This window comes from Sturnus vulgaris, chromosome 3, assembly GCF_052056855.1.
Source record: "Sturnus vulgaris isolate bStuVul1 chromosome 3, bStuVul1.hap1, whole genome shotgun sequence".
NCBI classification, from domain to species: Eukaryota; Metazoa; Chordata; class Aves; order Passeriformes; family Sturnidae; genus Sturnus; species Sturnus vulgaris.
In genome coordinates, this window is record NC_142245.1 from 99,942,430 (window position 1) to 99,960,212 (window position 17,783).

The window sequence follows — 17,783 nt, forward strand, 5'->3', positions numbered from 1 at the left end:
TCATAAAACTGCTCATTCTCCCAGCAGACAGATCGGATTCAGCGAGGCGCTGAGCCAGATATCACCCACATGCTTCTGTTTGATCGGTCCTGTTGTGGTAGATTCCAAGGTAAAGACTTTGTATCAATTTTACACAGGAAATAAAAGCATAAACTTAATGAAGCATATTATTCACAATTTTTTTAGTCGAATATGTCTATATTCTAGACATAAACTTGATTTTCCTGAAAAGAAAAAAAAAGTTAGTTTTTTAAAATAGAGTTGGTTTATTTTGGGGCCTATAAATGCCTATTATCTTCAGAAGTCTTCTTTAACAAGTATGCTAATGCTATGAAATGTAAAGGTTTAATGGAGCTATTTCTGGGAAGGCTGATTACCTCTCCTCCTTTGCCATTCTCCTTTTAAAAACAGGGCATGAGGTCTCTTGCACAACTGAGTGAAGAGAACGAGTTGTCTGAATGTGCTTATGGCATTTTAAGATCCAGGCATTAACAATACATTACTGTGAAGAAATGCAAGCGCTCATATCTAGAAATAACTATAATTGATTTCTTAACTATTTGAAGTCAATGGAAAAATTAACAAAGTCAAATATAGTCATCTCTTAAGAAGTCTGCACAACTATTTAAGTGATGCTATTTCCAACTTAGTAAACTCACGTTTTACACAACATGAAACAATTTTATCTGAAAAAATCTGCCAAGTCCACATCTAAAGCATGTCCATAAGTGTAACATCTACACATCTAAATACCTACTATCTAGATAGTACTATAGGGATAGCTACTCAACCACTCCCCTGGGCAGCCTGTTCCAGTGCTTGAAAACATTTTCCAAAAGAATTTATTTTCTAATATCCAATCAAAAATTCCCATGGTGTAACTTGAGCCAGTTTTTTTTTTTTTTTTTTGTCCTATTGCTTGTTACCTGTGAGAAGAAACTGAAATTCCATTGCTAAAACCTCCTTTCAGGTAGTTGTAGAGTGATAAGGTCCCCCTGAGCCTCATTTTCAACAATCTAAAGAATCCCAGCTCCCTCAGCCACTTCTCATCAGACTTGTGCTCCAGACCTTTCACCAGTTCAGTTGCTCTTCTCTGGACTTGCTCCAGCACCTCGATGTCTTTGAGGAACACAGCCCTTGAGGTGTGGCCTCACTGGTGCAGAGTACAGGGGGATGTTCACTGCCCTGTTCCTGTTAATGACACTTTTACTGATACAGGCCAAAATGCCATTGGCCTTCTTGGCCACCTGGGCACATGCTGGCTCGTGTTCAGCTGGCCTCTGACCAGGCCCTCCAGGCTCTTTTCTGATGGGCAGCTATCCAGCCACTCTGTCCCCAGCCTGTAGCACTGCCTGGGGTTGTTGTGATCCAAGTGCAGGACCTGGCATGTGGCCTTATTGAACTTCTTACCATTGGCCTTTCGCTATTGATCTAGCCTGTTCAGATCCCTCAGCAGAGTCTTCCTGCCCTCCAGCAGATCCACATTCCCCCCCAGCTTAGTGTCATCTGTAAACTTACTGGGAATGCACTCAATCCCCTTTTCCAGGTGATTCATAGAGATATTAACCAGGACTAGTACCAGTACCGAGCCTGGGGAATACCACTAGTGAGCAGTCATCAGCTGGAGTAATTCCATTCACCACCCTCCTCTGGGCCTGGCTCTCCAGGCAGTTATTTTGCCCAGTGAAGAGTGCACCTGTTCAAGCCATGAGCAGCCAGTTTCTCCAGGAGAACCCTGTGGGAAACAGTGTCAAGGGCTTTATTGAAGTTTAGGTAACCACATCCACAATATACTGTTTCAAGTTTAAGATTGCATATTAAGTATTTTTATTTTGAAAGAGATTATCTACAAATTAAATGGAAAAATCTTTGAATGAATCTGCAGATGTTTTAGATGAAATGATGAAAATATATGAGCACATTTCACTCCTTCTGCCCTCTTCCCCTTTATCATTCAGAGCAGGATGTATGGAAGGGAAAACCTTTCTAGCATTTCTGAAAGGAAAAGGTGACTTTTCATTGAGGACTTAAGTGATAGGAGAGACATGCTTTACTGTGAGCATTGGCAGGCCGTAGGGTGATATAAAATGGAAGCTCTCACTGAAAAGCTGAAGGGCCAGAGCCTGGAGAGTCAGGCTGAAGACTAGATAAAGAAAGGATATTTGAAATGAAAATGCCTGGTATTATTTTGTCAAGCAAAATACCCTTCAGAGGCACTTTCTTTTCCAGAGTGCTACCAATTCAAGTGTGTTCCTTCCAGGTGCTCTTCTCAGTCTGTGCACCTTCTCATATACGTACCCAGACTCGGCCTGGCTTACTGCTCTATGGAAAAGGAGAGGAAGAATGACAGAGTTGCTTCCCAGCCAGCCAGTTCACTGCTGCATGTACACAGTGTGGTCTGCTTGTTTACCCTTATTAACTGACAGAAAATAAATACAAGTCTTTGGTGCTTATTTATACTACGATCTGTATGACAAAATTGATTTATTTGAAATCAAAATTATAATTTATACTGAAAGATGGTTGCTTTTCAAATTGAAGTGGTAAAAATAGTCTTATATTGGAAACTGAATGGGCGAGACCATTCACTTTATATCTCTTTAACTTTACTGTTGTAATTCTTTATCCTGTATTTCAGCTTTGCTTGTCTGTTACACACATCTGAGCTCACTGTATATTAGTTATGTGCAGCTGTGTTGGACTGACGTGTGCTCACATTTTAATCTTAGTCAGCAAAGTCTGTATATGTGCTATGTGCTGCATGAGCTCCAAGAATAGCAGCATTACAAAACATTTGCTGCTTTCTTATTGCTTCTAGGGTATTTTTTAGAGTTTTCACAATTTTCTTATTAATTTGAGTTAATTGATCTGCTTGGAAAACCTGAATGCCCTGCAACATTTGGAAATCCCACAGTGTAGTGTTACAGGACTGTCTTTGCCAAAAGGATTTGGTTAATGTCACAATAGACTGACACTTGAAGCTGAGTTGATCCTTGCATTTGGATCAGATACTCAGCCAGCCTTTAGCACTCAGAAGATTTGCCTGCAAAATGGCTGTGAGGGTTTTCTTTGTTCCCTAGAAACAAAGTGTCCTGTAGTATCAGACAGATAGGACAGATATTATTGTGGCAAAACAACAGGGTAAATTCTGAATTTTACAAACATGAAGATGTAGTTAGATATTAAAAGCATACATAATGAGGAAATGCACCATGCATGTATCTCTGATACTTGTCACAGAGAGATTATTTGGGGTATTTGGTAAATATATTTTGGAGTTTTTGAGAACAGGTAGCCTGAAGCTCTACCAAATGGCTTCAAGGATATCTTTCTCTGAATGGCTTGATAGAGGTCAGCATATCTTGATATTGGTTTTACCGGTTTTTTTTGCCTGTGGAGTATGATTTATCCTTTAAAGAGCAGGAAGCACTCTTTCACCAAAATCTAGCTTTTTTTTAGGAGGAATACAATGTATGCTGTGATACTGTGCATCATGTTTGACTCTTTGACAGTGTTTGCTGTCTTTTGCTTTAAATAGCATTGAGAGATACCTTATGACATGCTAATAAACTCCTAAGATTTTGGAGATGTTTCATTTTCTTATGCTTGAGTATTGTTCTCTGTAAAAAATGAAAATACTATACAATAGTAATTGGTAATTATTAGCCTTCTCACACCTGGACACATGTTAGTGAGTTCTCTGGTCTCAAGAACTGTTGGGTTTATTTGGAAGTTGAGAGAACTGAACCATCCTGGATCTTTCCTCTGAGGTTTGACTGATTTAGAACTATTGAGTATGATATAATGTAAAGTCCTCTAGAGTGTGTGCTAGAAAGGAGCTGCATATTCATAATTTTCTGTGAATCTTTTTTGTAATGGTTTCTTGTTCAGGATTGTCTGGTTAATTCTTGTATCTGGACTCTTTTTTCTGTGGCTTCAAAATAGTATAATTGGCAGTATTTGGAAAGAGTGCTGGCTTAGTCTTCATGAAAACAGAACATTCTGGAATTGAGTTTTAATTCAGGCGAATGGAGATTTTCAGGATATTTATTTCAAAGGAGAGGAGCTTCTTTCCAAATGTCTGCTTCTGGCGGGATGTGAGGAGCACAGTGCTGGCTGGATGTGCTGGCTGCTGGAATACTGCACAGGACTGGCTCTGCTTTGCCTGCCTGTGCTGAGAGCACAGTGGGGCTTTTTGAATTGCTGCTCAAAATGATTCCCTGTGGGAATGTTGAAGGGAAGGATTAATGGAATTAATTCTTGCTTTCCCTTGTTGCTTGAGGTGTAATAGGAGGCAGTTCCTCATTTTTGAGAAGTGTAAGTACAGAATATTTTTGTTGACTGGAAGTCCTTATGCCTTCTAGACATTTTCCCATAAGATGTTAGGGTAATGTTAACATCAGGTTAAGAGAGTACTTGAGACATGTCATCTTTTCAGAGAAAGAGCTAAGAGACACTTGACTACCCAAGAGGAGGTAGGACAGTTGTGTGTGTTATTTGTTCCTCTGATCTCCTTCCTGTATTCCTGTTGCTTCCTCTTGTTCAAAAGCAGTACAGCATTTCCTCAGGAAGCTCTTTTCAGAATTTTGAGGTTCTAAACAGTATAAGTGCCAAACTAAAAGTCTTCAAAAAGTAAACACCCTCGTGTATTTTCTTTCCTTAATATGTATAATTTTTTTATATTAGACTTGTCTAACTGGGTTGTCAAATTATGCTACTGCATTTAGGAAAAATAAGGAGAACAGCTTTGACAAATGCAGAACTGAGTTTATGGGAATATGCCAGGCTCTGGTTATTCATTTATATTCTGCAGGAGAACCTGTTTTATTCAGAGCTCTTGGAAAATGTTCATGGAAACTTTTAGGGAATTAGGACAGCTGGTCTAGCAGACTTTGAAGTCTGCAACACAGCCAGCTGGTCGGCATTCCCAGTGCCAACTGGCTCAGCAGCAAGTAGAGACAGCAACTGTGATTTTGGCTTAGGAAACCCTGTATATATAGAAGATGACTTGATGACAGGCAAGACTCAATAAATCTGGTGACATAACTGAACTTTGTTAACCAGTGTTTGCTCTGTTGGGATTAAACATCCCCCTATGTTTTCAATTGAAACTCATTATTTTTTCCTGTATTTTCTTCCTTTGGAGCAAGAACTTAGTATGTTCTTCTCATTGACTGTCTTCTTTTGGAATATCTGTCAGAACATTACTTTAACTGATGATTAATTAGATTTCAGCTACTATATGTCATTGCTGATCTTTAGTCATTGTCAAATTTCAAATGAAATGTCATCTGGAAATAAGTCATATGCAAAGCTACAGGAGTTTGGCTCCGCATCTGTCAGGAGAATTTGTGAATAATCTGATTTTCTGAGAGGTTGTGGATTTCTCACTTCATTGACTGATTCTTTTTGCCTTATAGTACAAAAATAGAGAAGGAGAAAAAAGAGCATGCTAAGCTGCATGGGATGATTCGTACAGAAATAAGTGGAGCTGAAATTGCAGAAGAGATGGAGAAAGAAAGAAGGTTCTTCCAGTTACAGATGTGTGAGGTAAGATTCAGTGTGAAACTATTATTGTTCTGCTGCTGTTTTAAGGAAAATTTTGAAAAATGCAATTGTTTAAGAGTAGCTGTGATATTAAAGGAAAATGCCAAGTTATTTGTTGACTCCATGTGTGAAAATACAGTATTTTATTATCCTGGTGGGCAAACTTTGCAGGGAATTTAGATGTTTTCTGATTTCATTTAACAGGTAAATTAATGCAAATAAAACACTAAGAGACTATAATAAATAAGTCTTTACACTACTACTTCACTGTAAGTTATTTTAAGCCCTTGATTGTTCTCTGAATTGCTCCCTGTGCTGACAGCTGTTATTAGGAAGAGAGGCTCTAGTCTAGCACACTGCTGGGCTGGTGCAAGAGAAAAGTGCTAGGGATGGAATCCAGTTGTCTTTCAAGGTGTTTCAGAATGTTTCTACTTCAAAATCTCTGTGATTTTGCAGTATGTTAAACCTGATGTGAATATTTTTATGATGTGAATATTTTTATATGATGTGAATATTTAAGGATATGTCTGGTTCTGTGGTTGGGAATTCAAGTTGCTGTGTTCTTTTTTAGTACACATTAGCCCAAAAATACACCATGTGTGTTTCTACTGCCTTTCATGTGATGATGATAGCTAATTTGACTCACATGCCAGCATAGCATAACTGCAGTTGTCTTGAATATTACTTTTAGTAACTACAGCACTCTTACATAAAGAAAAGCTTCACATTGCTATACAGAATCAGACTAAAATTTTCAAAACTGATAAAGGATTTGAGTAACAAATAAACATATGGATGTTGTCAGCTAATTGCCCATCTGTGTCCTTCCTAAGAAACAACTACCAACAGATGCTTTTCTCTTGCTGTGTCGCAATAAAGGAAGTTGTAGTGATAATGCAGGGTGAAGACTGTGAAATTGGTCAAATTACCTTAAATGTGGAATAGCTGAAGTATATCCTGTCTTTCTTTTGATTTTGTGGAAAAGAAGTTTCATGAATAGTCATGAAAGAGGACTTTGGTTTTGTTGTGATAGTAAATCAGAAGGCTGACCTATTGAAGTTTTCTCATAAGTACAGACTATTTCTGTATAAATTATGGAAGTGAACTGAATACCAAATGCCGAGAGCTCCATTTTAAATTAACAGGAACGGAAGAGGTGATTGTTGTAACTAAATACTATCCAGTGCACATGTCTACATTTAGGCTCATCGTTTGTTCACCTGAACCAGCATAAGAAGTTGCAACATTGAAAGCTGGCACTTGGATGCTCCTTTACTTTGGTTGATTTAAAACATTTAGGGTGTACTGTGAGTAGGGGAAATCCAGATGCATTAGATGCATTAGAGCATCATTAAGTAAACATTCACTCCATCACTTGGAGGTCACTGGCTAAATTGTGGTCAAAATTTGTTGGCATTTAATGGACAGTTCAGGACCTTGATGGTTGATCAATCATATTTCTGCTTGCATGGCTGCCATGTTGTATGCTATGATATTCAGGGGAGGAGCTGCCACTTAATGTGGACTTTGATTGTGCCTTATGCAAAAGGACAGTAATTACAATTCTTTTGCAATTGACAATATATTCTTTGAAAAATCTCTTGCTAAACTGTAATTTGTTGTAATTACCACGTATAAGGATTTGATAAAGAAAGTGATAAAAGCAACAAGCAGATTTTAAAGTTTATTAAAATAATCCCTCGGCGTTTTTTTTAAGCAAAATTATTTTCTCCTTAATGATGTCTGTTTAGCAATTTATTTAACAACTAGTGAGATACATTTTTAGGTGTGCTGCTACTTTTAAGAATGGGTTCCTAAATGTACTCCACAAACCCTTTCACACTTTCTTTAAGAGAGGCTTTCCTTAGAAGCCCCGAAGGATATTTTAACAATTTGAACAAATTATAATGAAATATCCTCACAGGATATCAAAAGTCAGCAGTGACAAGAATTCTTTTTGTGTGATTTGACTCTTAAAGCCACTTTTTGCTGCATTTTATTTAAGTTTCATAAATCTGTGACTGTTAAAACTTGTTGAAATATAACTGAAAATAAAGTGTTAAAAAAATAACTAATTTTTTTGTGAATTATTGTTTTAACAGTACCTGCTGAAAGTCAATGAAATCAAGATCAAAAAAGGAGTGGACTTGCTTCAGAACTTGATCAAGTATTTTCATGCTCAGTGCAAGTATGTTTTACTTTTCTTTATCTCTACACTAACTGGAACAATATTATGCTTTCACCTTTTGACATCATCATAACACTTCTCTAGAATTTTCAAAATCTTAAGATTCAGCTGTTCTTGCTGATGTCTTTTGACAGATTGCTTTTTTTCAGATTAGTCATAGCTTTTGTTACTATATTCTGAAACATGTGATGAGGTAGAGCTTGTTACATGGAATGTAATTGTATGTTCCAAAGGAATACTGAACAATAATTCGCCCTATTCATAAACTATACTTGAAATAGGGGTTTTAGTTTGATCTGTTACTTAGTGGTCCATTAATTTTGATGGACTTGAGTGTGTCTGACAATGATCTAAATTAATTCTGTGCTCAAGAAAAATAAGTTGCATAAGCAGTGGAATAAAACTATATTGAAAGAGGCACTCTTTTCTGGTTTATTGGAGGGGACCCAGTAGTAAAACACAAAGTTGTCATTAGAATTATGTGGTTTTTGTTATGATTGTGTTACAAATCTGTCATGTAGCAATGAAGTCACAGCTGTAAACTTGAAAGAGCCACTGCTAACCTGTTGAAATCAGTTAAGTTTTCATCTTAAAACACCAGTCTGCATCTATGTATTTTTTCCTTAAGTAGCTGTGTTGCTTTTAAAATCAGTTTCACTTGTAGCATGTAATTCATCTGCTCTGTTTAATAAAATTTTGTGCAATTGCTGTGTTGTGTTATCACTTTCATGACTGCTTCCCAGAGTGAAAATATTTTATGTTGCGAACAGTGCAGCAATATTCAATCAAATATGCATGTAACTGTGATTTCTTAAATTTTATTTTTTAAATCTTAAAGTATTATTTTTTAAAAACTGGAATACTTGGTATACATGGCATTACTTTGCCAATATGAAATGCATGTACTACAGAAAGATGTAGCATATTCAACTTGCATATAGACCATAATTAATGCTTGGGAAACAAGGGGGTTTTCCTTTAGTAAAAAGATTGCATCAGACATAAAATTATGTGGCTTCAAGAAATCACAATTATTTTATATCTACCAGAACTTTTGCTGTTCTGCAAATGAATCTTACTTGTTCTGGGCCTTCAGAAAGTCTGATGAGAACTTGTATTTGAGGTGAGAATAAGGAAAATTTATGTGGCAGTGGATTGTGGCATTTCTGAATGTAGTTGGGCATTTTGCATGTTAGAATAAGCTATGATGGAAATAAAGAGGTGGATCAGTCAAAGATAGATTAAAAAAGTTTACTGTCTTGGTAATAAAACTGTTAAGTTAATGGCATGGCATAATAATATGCATGTCATACTTTGGCAACTTTTTAAGCAGAAAATACGAAGTAAAGTTTCATAAACAGCTTGCTTTTGCTTTTCTTTTTAAGTTTCTTTCAGGATGGGTTAAAAGCAGTTGAAAGTCTCAAACCTTCAATTGAGATGCTCTCGACAGATCTTTATACAGTGAGTAGCAGCATTTCATGTTTGTGTGGTAAATTTAGTTTTTTACAGTAGAAGCATGACCATTTTGGTTCAAGTTGCCTGACTGCTTTAATAGTCAGCATTTAAGGTTTAGAGTAGGTTGTTGGTGAAATCGTGTTTTAATATGGCATTCAGAAGCCTTAGTTTCAGTTCAGGACCCCACTGTGTAAAATGTTATGAAAACAGCCTTTGCTCTGAAGTGTTTATTAAGTGGAAAGTAACATATGATTTCAAATGGAACACAAAGAAGCAAGGGCATTGTGAGGCAATATCAAAGTCTTAACCCAGCAATATCCCAACCATTATCAAGTTTTCTGAAGATGAAAGGGAAAATAAACTCATCACATTATCTTTTTTCTTTGCTTTCGTTCTTGCCGAATATTCTCAAATAATGTACCATTTAAGCAGCAAATTTGAAAGACTTGCATTAAAAAAAAAAGTTATTTTTAGCCTGTGTTTTTCTTCATTCAAGATTAAACAAGCACAAGATGAAGAACGAAGGCAATTAACACAGCTCAGAGATATTTTAAAATCAGCACTCCAAGTTGATCAGAAAGAGGTGAGCATATAAGGTGGTTTAACTTTGGAATACCTATTTTAATTCCTTGTAATGTAATGTTAATATTCAAAATAAAGTTATTTTAACTTTTATCAGACATTTAATTATTTTTGTTCATTCATCTTTGTTTTGATGCCAATGTTGAATGTTTCTGACAAAGGCATTTAAAAAAAAAAAAAGAATGCCCACTAAAAATATGAGACTTAGTGAAAAATAATTTCTTTTTGTTATCACTATTGTAAAATACTTCAGATGGTGCTCTGTTGTTCAAACTGACAATAAAAGAACTTGGGCAGTATCAAGAAGACCCTATTCATAGACCCTTATCTCACAATATTATTCTAAACTGTATAATGATTATGTAAAACTGAACTTCAAACCCAAAACACCTCTGTCATCATCTGCAAAAATGACAATCAAGTTTGCTATTCAGCTGCAAAATGCCAGTGTTCAGATGCGCAAGAGCTGGATCAGTTTGGCAATCTAATAAGTATTTTTTGAGTTCCAATCACAATTGCCATTAGATTTAATGACTTCTGGAGTAGTTCAAACTCTGATCTGGAAGTAAGCATCTTTTGTATTATGTAATCCTAAATATGGGATCTACCTTTGTTTCAGATTGCTAGTGCCTCCTCTTCATATAAATAAATGCCAGCCAGCTTCCTTTGTGTGGCTGCTGGGCCATGAATAAGTGATGAATGAACCCTCCAACCCCGCTTTCAGATTCTCTATCTGAGAGGGATCACAATGAAATAGTTTAGTCTACAGAGCTCAGACTTCCTTGATCATTTCTGGTCTTGCTTTGATCTTCCCATGAAAGTTACAGTGATTGCTAGCTTTTACTGGTCACAGATGATGGTTGTTGAGCAATGTAATCTAGTGAAAGATGTCCTTACCCACAGCCAAGGGTTGGGCTTGATGATCTTTAAAGGCCCCTCCCAGCCCGAACTCCTGTGATTCTGTGACTTGCTGACAAGCATTTGGGTCGGTCTGGAACGCTCTTCACTTTGTTACCTTGGGAAGTTTGTGATAAAGACCATTGTGTACAAAGTCTCATAAGATCATCAGGCACTTCCTTAGATTGTGCTTGGCATTCAGGACTCACTGATTTGCCAAAAACTTCCAAATTTGAGCTTGGTAGAATGAGAGACTAGGGAACCGTGTGGAAATGGTGACTGCTTTGGCTTAGCCATTGATTGCCCACTCCCAAAAAGGAGCCTTTGCTGTTTAGGGTGTGTTAGCAGGTGTCCTCTTTTAACTGGGTCTGTGCTCAAGAGAGCTGACAGAAAGTAGTTGGATTTCATGGTTGCCAGGAACATCTATCAGTGATACTGATATTAAATATATATATGGAAGATGTGACAAGTACACAGTTTTTCACAGACTCAAAAATTAATAATATACATAAATTTAGTATTTATACTGGGTTTGTGACATTTAAACATACAGTTATAAAAAGTGCTTTATGCTATAGTCATTATTTATTAATTCTTCAAATTTAGATATAGATGCTTACCTGCAGAGCATGAGAATTAATATAATTATTTTTAAAGCTTTTTGAAAACATCAATTAATCAGTGGGATGCCAAAGAGTTCTTATATCATTTACTGTACAACCCACTAATATTATTCTTGTTGCACTGTAATTTTCTTTACTATAACTGATTTCTTTTTCCTTCCTGAAATGCATTTACATTTTGTGACCGAAGTCTAGGAGAGTAAGTGTTACTATATTTTAATGAAAATAGTGGCATGATTTCCATTCAGATTACAAGAAACTGGATTTTTCCTCTGAGCTTTTGTCTGTTGGCATGAAAAGACTGGTTCTTTCTCCTTTTTAGTGTGTTTTATTACTGGGGGGAAAAACAGTAAAAAAAGAAAAAGAAAAAAAACATTATAAAAAAATTTATCAGATTTTTCTTGGGAAAGAAAATTATTGTAAGACGAATTGGTGATTTCCTTTGTACTTTCTTTTGGAAATTAAATCCAGTTGCTTGATTTGATGTTCTTGTAAGATTTTGAAGGTATATGTATTTTTATTTAAAATGGAATTCACGTATGGAATGACAGGACGTTGACAAATATTGTTCCTGTTGTGTTTAAAAAATTGAACACACACAAAAGCAGTCTTAGTGAACCTTTTTTTGTTGTGCCTGTATGCATAGTTTCTTCCTACACACAACTTCCTCAAACCTGGTTTGTATTGAAATTCTTTTTGAAATGTCATTTTGTCTACACCTTCATAATTTTTAATTTTTAAGCTTTCATTTTTCAAAGGTAGAAATTCTGCAAGTTTCAGTCAACCTTAGAGTTGTCTTGCCTTAATTGTTCTTGTTCCCATTGCCTTGGATGAGGTCACCTCCTGTGACTGTAGTGTTTAGATTTGTTTCTGCTTCTTTGGTAGAACCTATAATCTATTGAGGCCACTGCAAAATAGGATAAATGTTGTGTTTCTTGACAAAAATTAAGGTAGTTTGCTATAGGAGAGGCTGCCTGCAGGGGATTCTGATAGATACATCTTATGGAGACTTTGTAGGGCTATTATAGGGGTAGGGATGGGATAGATAAGGGATAGATCTCTGGAGCATCCTCCTGGGAATGATCCTGCAAATGTCAGAGAAGCTTAGGCTCTGGGAGAGTCCTAAGAGCTTTTTTTGGCAGCTTTACACACAGGAGTGATCTAAACAGTCTAAAAATCCTGCTCCATGGGAGCTGTGGAATGGCTAGCCAAAATTGGTTGTGTATAGGTTGAAGCACCTTGTATGAAAAGTTCTGTTGTGTAGTGGGGCTGATAAATAGGATCTGAGAATATTTCTTATCAGTAGTCACAGACCATCTTTAGAGAATACTGTTTTCACATTTCTTTCATTTTTAGCTCTGCTGTTCAGCTTGAAGAACAGTATATCTGTTCTGACTTAAAGTCAGTATATCCTTATAGACTTTGGAAGAAAGAATTTCAAACCTTTCTATGGTCAGGAAGTGATTCACTAAGAACATGCTGCAAATTTTTAATGACTCACCTCTTTTTATATGCCTATCTGCATTTCAAAGTTGATAAAGTGGTCAAGGTTCAGTTCCTCAGGCTTGTGTACTTCAGCCTATTCTGATCTTGTTATGCTCAAGATATATTTAAAATGACAATACTCTGCACTAGGTGTGTGTCCTCTGGCCTGAGCGATCCATTTCCTCCCCTAGGTAATGAGCATTGTTTCTGCTCCTCCAATGAGACTATTTGGTCTACCCTGTTTTCTGTGATTTGTATCTCTGTTTTGTGCAGTATGCAAACCAGAAATAAGGGAAGATCCTTGGAGAGCCTGCTTATGGAAAAGACATGCTGAAAGGAAAGATGTTAATTGTGGTGGTGATTTGTGGGGTGGTTACCATCTCTTAGGAGCTGGATCAAAATCATGAGCGTCTTGTCAGATGCCTGTAGAAAACCATCATTTGGCAATCATGCTGGACAGTATTGATCTGGACATGACCTGAACTGAGAATTTTAAATGGACAATGTGTTTGTCCTTAAGATCTTTTAATTAAATAGTATTAAATTTTTAAGATACTGTTCATAGTCATGAATGTGTGGAAATACACGTCAGCTGCTGCAGCTTCCTCTCCTGCTGAAATAAGGCAGGAAGCTTGTATTACTGGTTTGCCAGTTTGGCCAAACACAGCAGCTGAGCATAAACAGATGAAGGGAGGTAGCTGAAATGAGGCAGAAAATAATGCACAAAAAGTAGCAGCACAGCCTAAAGTAATGGGAATGGTGCTATGAGCAGGTGCTGGAGGTCATCAGCAATCTTTACATAATTGAGGATGGGGGGAACTGAAATTAATTTCCTGTCAGGCCTCTAATCTTGGGAATGGAGTTCGTTTACTGCCTAATGGGAGGCAGAGATCAAGGCATTGGTAGGGTACAATAGGCAGTGTCAGATCAAATTTTCTTCAAAAGTCAGTAAATGTATGCATGCACTGGTTTTTAATGAGTGACAGGAATATTTTTAAAATGTTGTTCTGGCTTTATGTTGTGCAGAGAGCAAAAACCCAAATTATTCTATGCAAACAAACTAGAAAGGAATGACAAACAACTGGTTTAAATCTGAAGAGATGCTTTGTCAGGCACAGACAGCTAAGTGGTAGTTCTTTAGGGCCTTTAAAAGGCTCAGATGATGTTGTAGCTACCTGGTATGGCTTCCTGGATCACTTGCTGAGAGGCAGGGAGAGGGCACAGGTTGCTTCCCTTGAAAAGGAGCACCAAGGAGTGCTGCAGCCTCTGCGGCACTCAGCTCATGACTCTTTGGACTACTGAGCTCCAGCACTATTCAGAATGAGCCTGAAATCCTGCAGCTTGGAGGTGTGGAGTGCTAAGTGCTCTGAACTGGGGTGTTGGTAGGAGCTCTGTCCTTACCATCCTGTTTAGAATAGCTCATAGTCACATAGGTGAGCTGCTTTGTGTCATTTTTCCTTACTATACTTGTATTATACACCATATAGAGCACAAGAGTAATTATGTCCATAGAGCAATCACAGTAGAAAAGAAAAAAATGAAAATTTAAAGTAATAGTCATTGTTACTGTGTGCATTAAAAGTCCATTCTGTCCTGTTACTGCTGTTAATATGGTGTGACACATCAGAGTCCTCATTTTCAGGATCTTACTTTTTACGAAGTTGAACTCTTGCAGCAGTGGGTCCTGCCTCCGGGTAGTTCTGAGAGCAGTGAGAAGTGAATTAATCCTTGTCTCTTCCTGTCTCAGATTTCTACTTTCTTCCAGATATTTTGCTTTAAGTTATTCTTTTTTGGAAATGACTTTTCAGTTTTCCTGTATGACTCCCGAACTATATTTCCAGGAGGATTCTTCTGCTTTTCAGACAATAACTTGACTCAGTTTCCACAAAGAAAATCACTTCTTCAAACTGATATATGTAATTATTTTTTCAATGGAAGAGTGCACTACCAATTGCAAGTAATAATAGTCTTTAATGTTTGTACTTTGCAGTGTGGAAGGCCACTGCTCAATTAGGTTTTGGGTTAAAACCCTTATATATTGAGGCCAAGAATAAATCTAAATAAAAGCAAGTAAAAAGATTTTGGCAGGTGCTTATAATGAATGCTTCTCAAATGGTTTTGTGCCCTCTGAAAAAATGAATGGATCTTGTTCTCTCTTGCTGAGGAAGAAAAGTGTGTTTCATTTGGCCTGTAGGATTAGAGCAGGAAGGAAAAGCTCTGAAACTCATTAATGGGGGTAGTGTGTTTGGAAGTGTGGAATGCATCACAAATTGTTGATTATTTCAGGATTCTCAGATTCGTCAGAGTACAGCTTACAGTTTACATCAGCCTCAGGGAAACAAGGAGCATGGCACTGAACGGAGTGGCAGTCTGTACAAGAAAAGTGATGGGTAAGTACTGCTGGAGTTTCCTGGGAGAAATGTTAGGTCCTAAGAGCTCAAGCAATAGTAATGCAAAATATATTTAAAACTGTCACCTCTTTTTTTTTTTTTTTTTCCCTTTAAACTAGAATCAGAAAAGTGTGGCAGAAAAGGAAGTGCTCAGTTAAAAATGGTTTTCTTACAATTTCCCATGGTACAGTAAGTATTTGTTTACAGTATTTTATGTACGTGGTTGCTAATACAGAAATGCAAGCTGTGCTGGTCTATATTTATGATTTGGAATTAGCTAGAATCCTGATGCAGTGTTTTGAATGTGAAGGATATGTTTTTTAAGGCAGCCTCTTAGAAATATATCAAGACATACACAGTATCTAAAAATACAGCTATTTTAATGTTCATGACTGTTAATGGGAAAAAAGGGCTTTTTTAGTGACTCAGTTCATGTAAATGTTAATATTTTATCAGGCTATCTAAAAATACAAATTCTAACTTTTTTTCCCATTTTTTAGAGATGAGTTAAACAACTTATGTTTGCAAGATAAACTGAGAGCATGCTGAATTGCTTTTCTCCCCCAGATTTGCTGCTGTATGGTAGTCTGCTCCTTATGGTAGTAAGCTCCTTAGGAGGAGCTGTTGGGGAAAATCCAGTCTAAAACAACTGCTCCCAGAATGACAGAAAACAGAGAGTTTAAAATTCCTCTTTACTGCTACCAATGTTTGAACACATTAACTGTAGCTATTACACATTTGTTAAAATTTTAAAACTTTATGCTTTCATGGTTTGGACCTTTTGCACTTTACCTTCAACTTGGTTTTGCTTTTCTGTAACATTTTTTATATCGTTTTCTCAAAAGTTTTAAGAAAGTTTGTTGAGGCAAAAAATAACACAGTGACAGTATTTCCCATTCTTGGTCTAATAAACAGTCCTGTTTCTTGGTCCTGTTATGAACTGTTCTGTTCTTCATCCTGTTATGCCTGTTGCTATGACTACAAGTTGACCCTGGCAGCAAAAATGAATCAATCTCTCATTTGTGCATCTAACCACAAGCTGCTGCCTTCAGAACTGATAATCAGGAATTAAGGAAGAGCATAAAGTCAGGCCTACAAAGCAGAGTCATTACTATGGCTTTGGAATTGTCCACTTGTTTGTGCCTCTTCTCAATTGAGTGTGTAGGAGTGTGTCTTTGTCAGAGAGCAGTCTGGTGTATTCTGTGCTGGTGTCTCCATGTGCTGTGATTGTGCTTGATGTTGGACATGCTGTACTGGTACCAGTAGGAATGTAGTTGGGGCAGCTCAGAGCTGTCAGAGGCTACAAAATCCACTTGTGGAGCAGAATTTGAAAACTTTCACTTGCAAGTAGTTACTGAGTCTATCAAGATACTGTTTTCTTCTCTTTTTATAAGCTGTCTACCAGATGGCCTGACATTTTTAGAAGCAGTAAGTTCCCACTGAAATCAGTGCAGCTGGAGTTTGAAATCAGTTCCTAAGGCAGATACTCAAATGTGAATTTAGATAGGTGCGTTTCACAGGTATGGTCTCGATATTTTTATATTACAGCATTAGAGAAGTCCCTTCTTGTTTTAAAATATACTCCTGAAAGGTATTTTCACTTATTTGCTCACCTCTCCATTATAATATTGATGACAGCTTTATATAAAAAAATCAATGAATGTTTCACAGACACTGAAACAGGCAGAAGTGATTTTTGTTCATTAAAAATTTTATAGACTGCTCTGAATATCGTTTGAGAATTTGGAAGGAACAACTTTGATTTCTAAGCTTCTCAGAGTTGATATCTCCTGAAATATGATGTGCTGTTCTCTCATCCCAACAGTTCATCAAAATCTCAGAAATTCAGTTGTCAGCTTTGCTTTCTTTATCAAACACAAATTTGTAAATACTTCTCATTAAGGGCTAAGTATTCTTCATGGATTTCCTTTCTTTAGTCATGTAGCCTCTCTTTGTGAGGGACTACTTTGTCAGTCTCTAGAACAGCTATCTTCAGGCAATTGCAGTGCTTAAACTTGCCTGCCAAGTACTCCTGATGGATGGACAGAATATGTTTGCTTCTCTGTCAGTCACCCAGCTGTGACCCTGTATATGCCTGCCTGCATTGGCATATGTGCAGAAGTTATACTTTCAGACAACTTAAAGCTTCAAAGAAATCAGCATTCATACATTTAACATACATGGATGAAAAAACAATGATAGAAGAAGATTGAAACGTAATTAGGAATTCCTAGGTCCTTTCCAGGTCAAGAAGCTAAAAGGCAAGAAGATTTCAGAAATATCAGACTCCTCAAAGCTGGATTTGTGTTTAAAGAAGGTTCACTGGTTGCTTGCAAAGAAAATAATACAAGAGAGACTCCTTATCGAGTCTTTTTTGTTGGTCTTTCTTTACTGCTGAAAACTTCACCATGATGATTAAAAGGATAATCTGAAGGCAAAACAATGAGATTTCTTTTTTTTAATTCTGAAGTTGATCACTGATGTCCAGAAAAAATGCATGATGAAATCATCCAGCCAGTGTGTTAAGTGGACGTATTTGCTCATGCCTTTTGTAAAAGCAGCTCTATATCTTCTGTATTGTCTCAGAGCCTAGCTTTTTGATTCCTACACTTCAGT

The 17,783-nt window shown here is 36.9% G+C and overlaps 1 protein-coding gene across 4 annotated transcripts in view; it reads left to right on the forward strand.

Moving 5' to 3' along the window:
• ASAP2 (ArfGAP with SH3 domain, ankyrin repeat and PH domain 2) overlaps nucleotides 1–17,783 on the forward strand; it is an 84,970-nt gene that overhangs the window by 37,458 nt on the left and 29,729 nt on the right. For 3 of the 4 annotated variants that reach the window (XM_014894997.2, XM_014894998.2, XM_014894999.2), the window contains exons 6-11: nucleotides 5,421–5,550; nucleotides 7,650–7,735; nucleotides 9,121–9,196; nucleotides 9,687–9,773; nucleotides 15,064–15,167; nucleotides 15,287–15,356. In XM_014894997.2, coding sequence (XP_014750483.1) covers nucleotides 5,421–5,550; nucleotides 7,650–7,735; nucleotides 9,121–9,196; nucleotides 9,687–9,773; nucleotides 15,064–15,167; nucleotides 15,287–15,356 — 553 coding nt within the window. Of the gene's footprint in view, nucleotides 1–5,420; nucleotides 5,551–7,649; nucleotides 7,736–9,120; nucleotides 9,197–9,686; nucleotides 9,774–11,482; nucleotides 11,492–15,063; nucleotides 15,168–15,286; nucleotides 15,357–17,783 lie in introns of all 4 variants that reach the window. The other variant, XM_088162389.1, reaches the window with a different exon arrangement.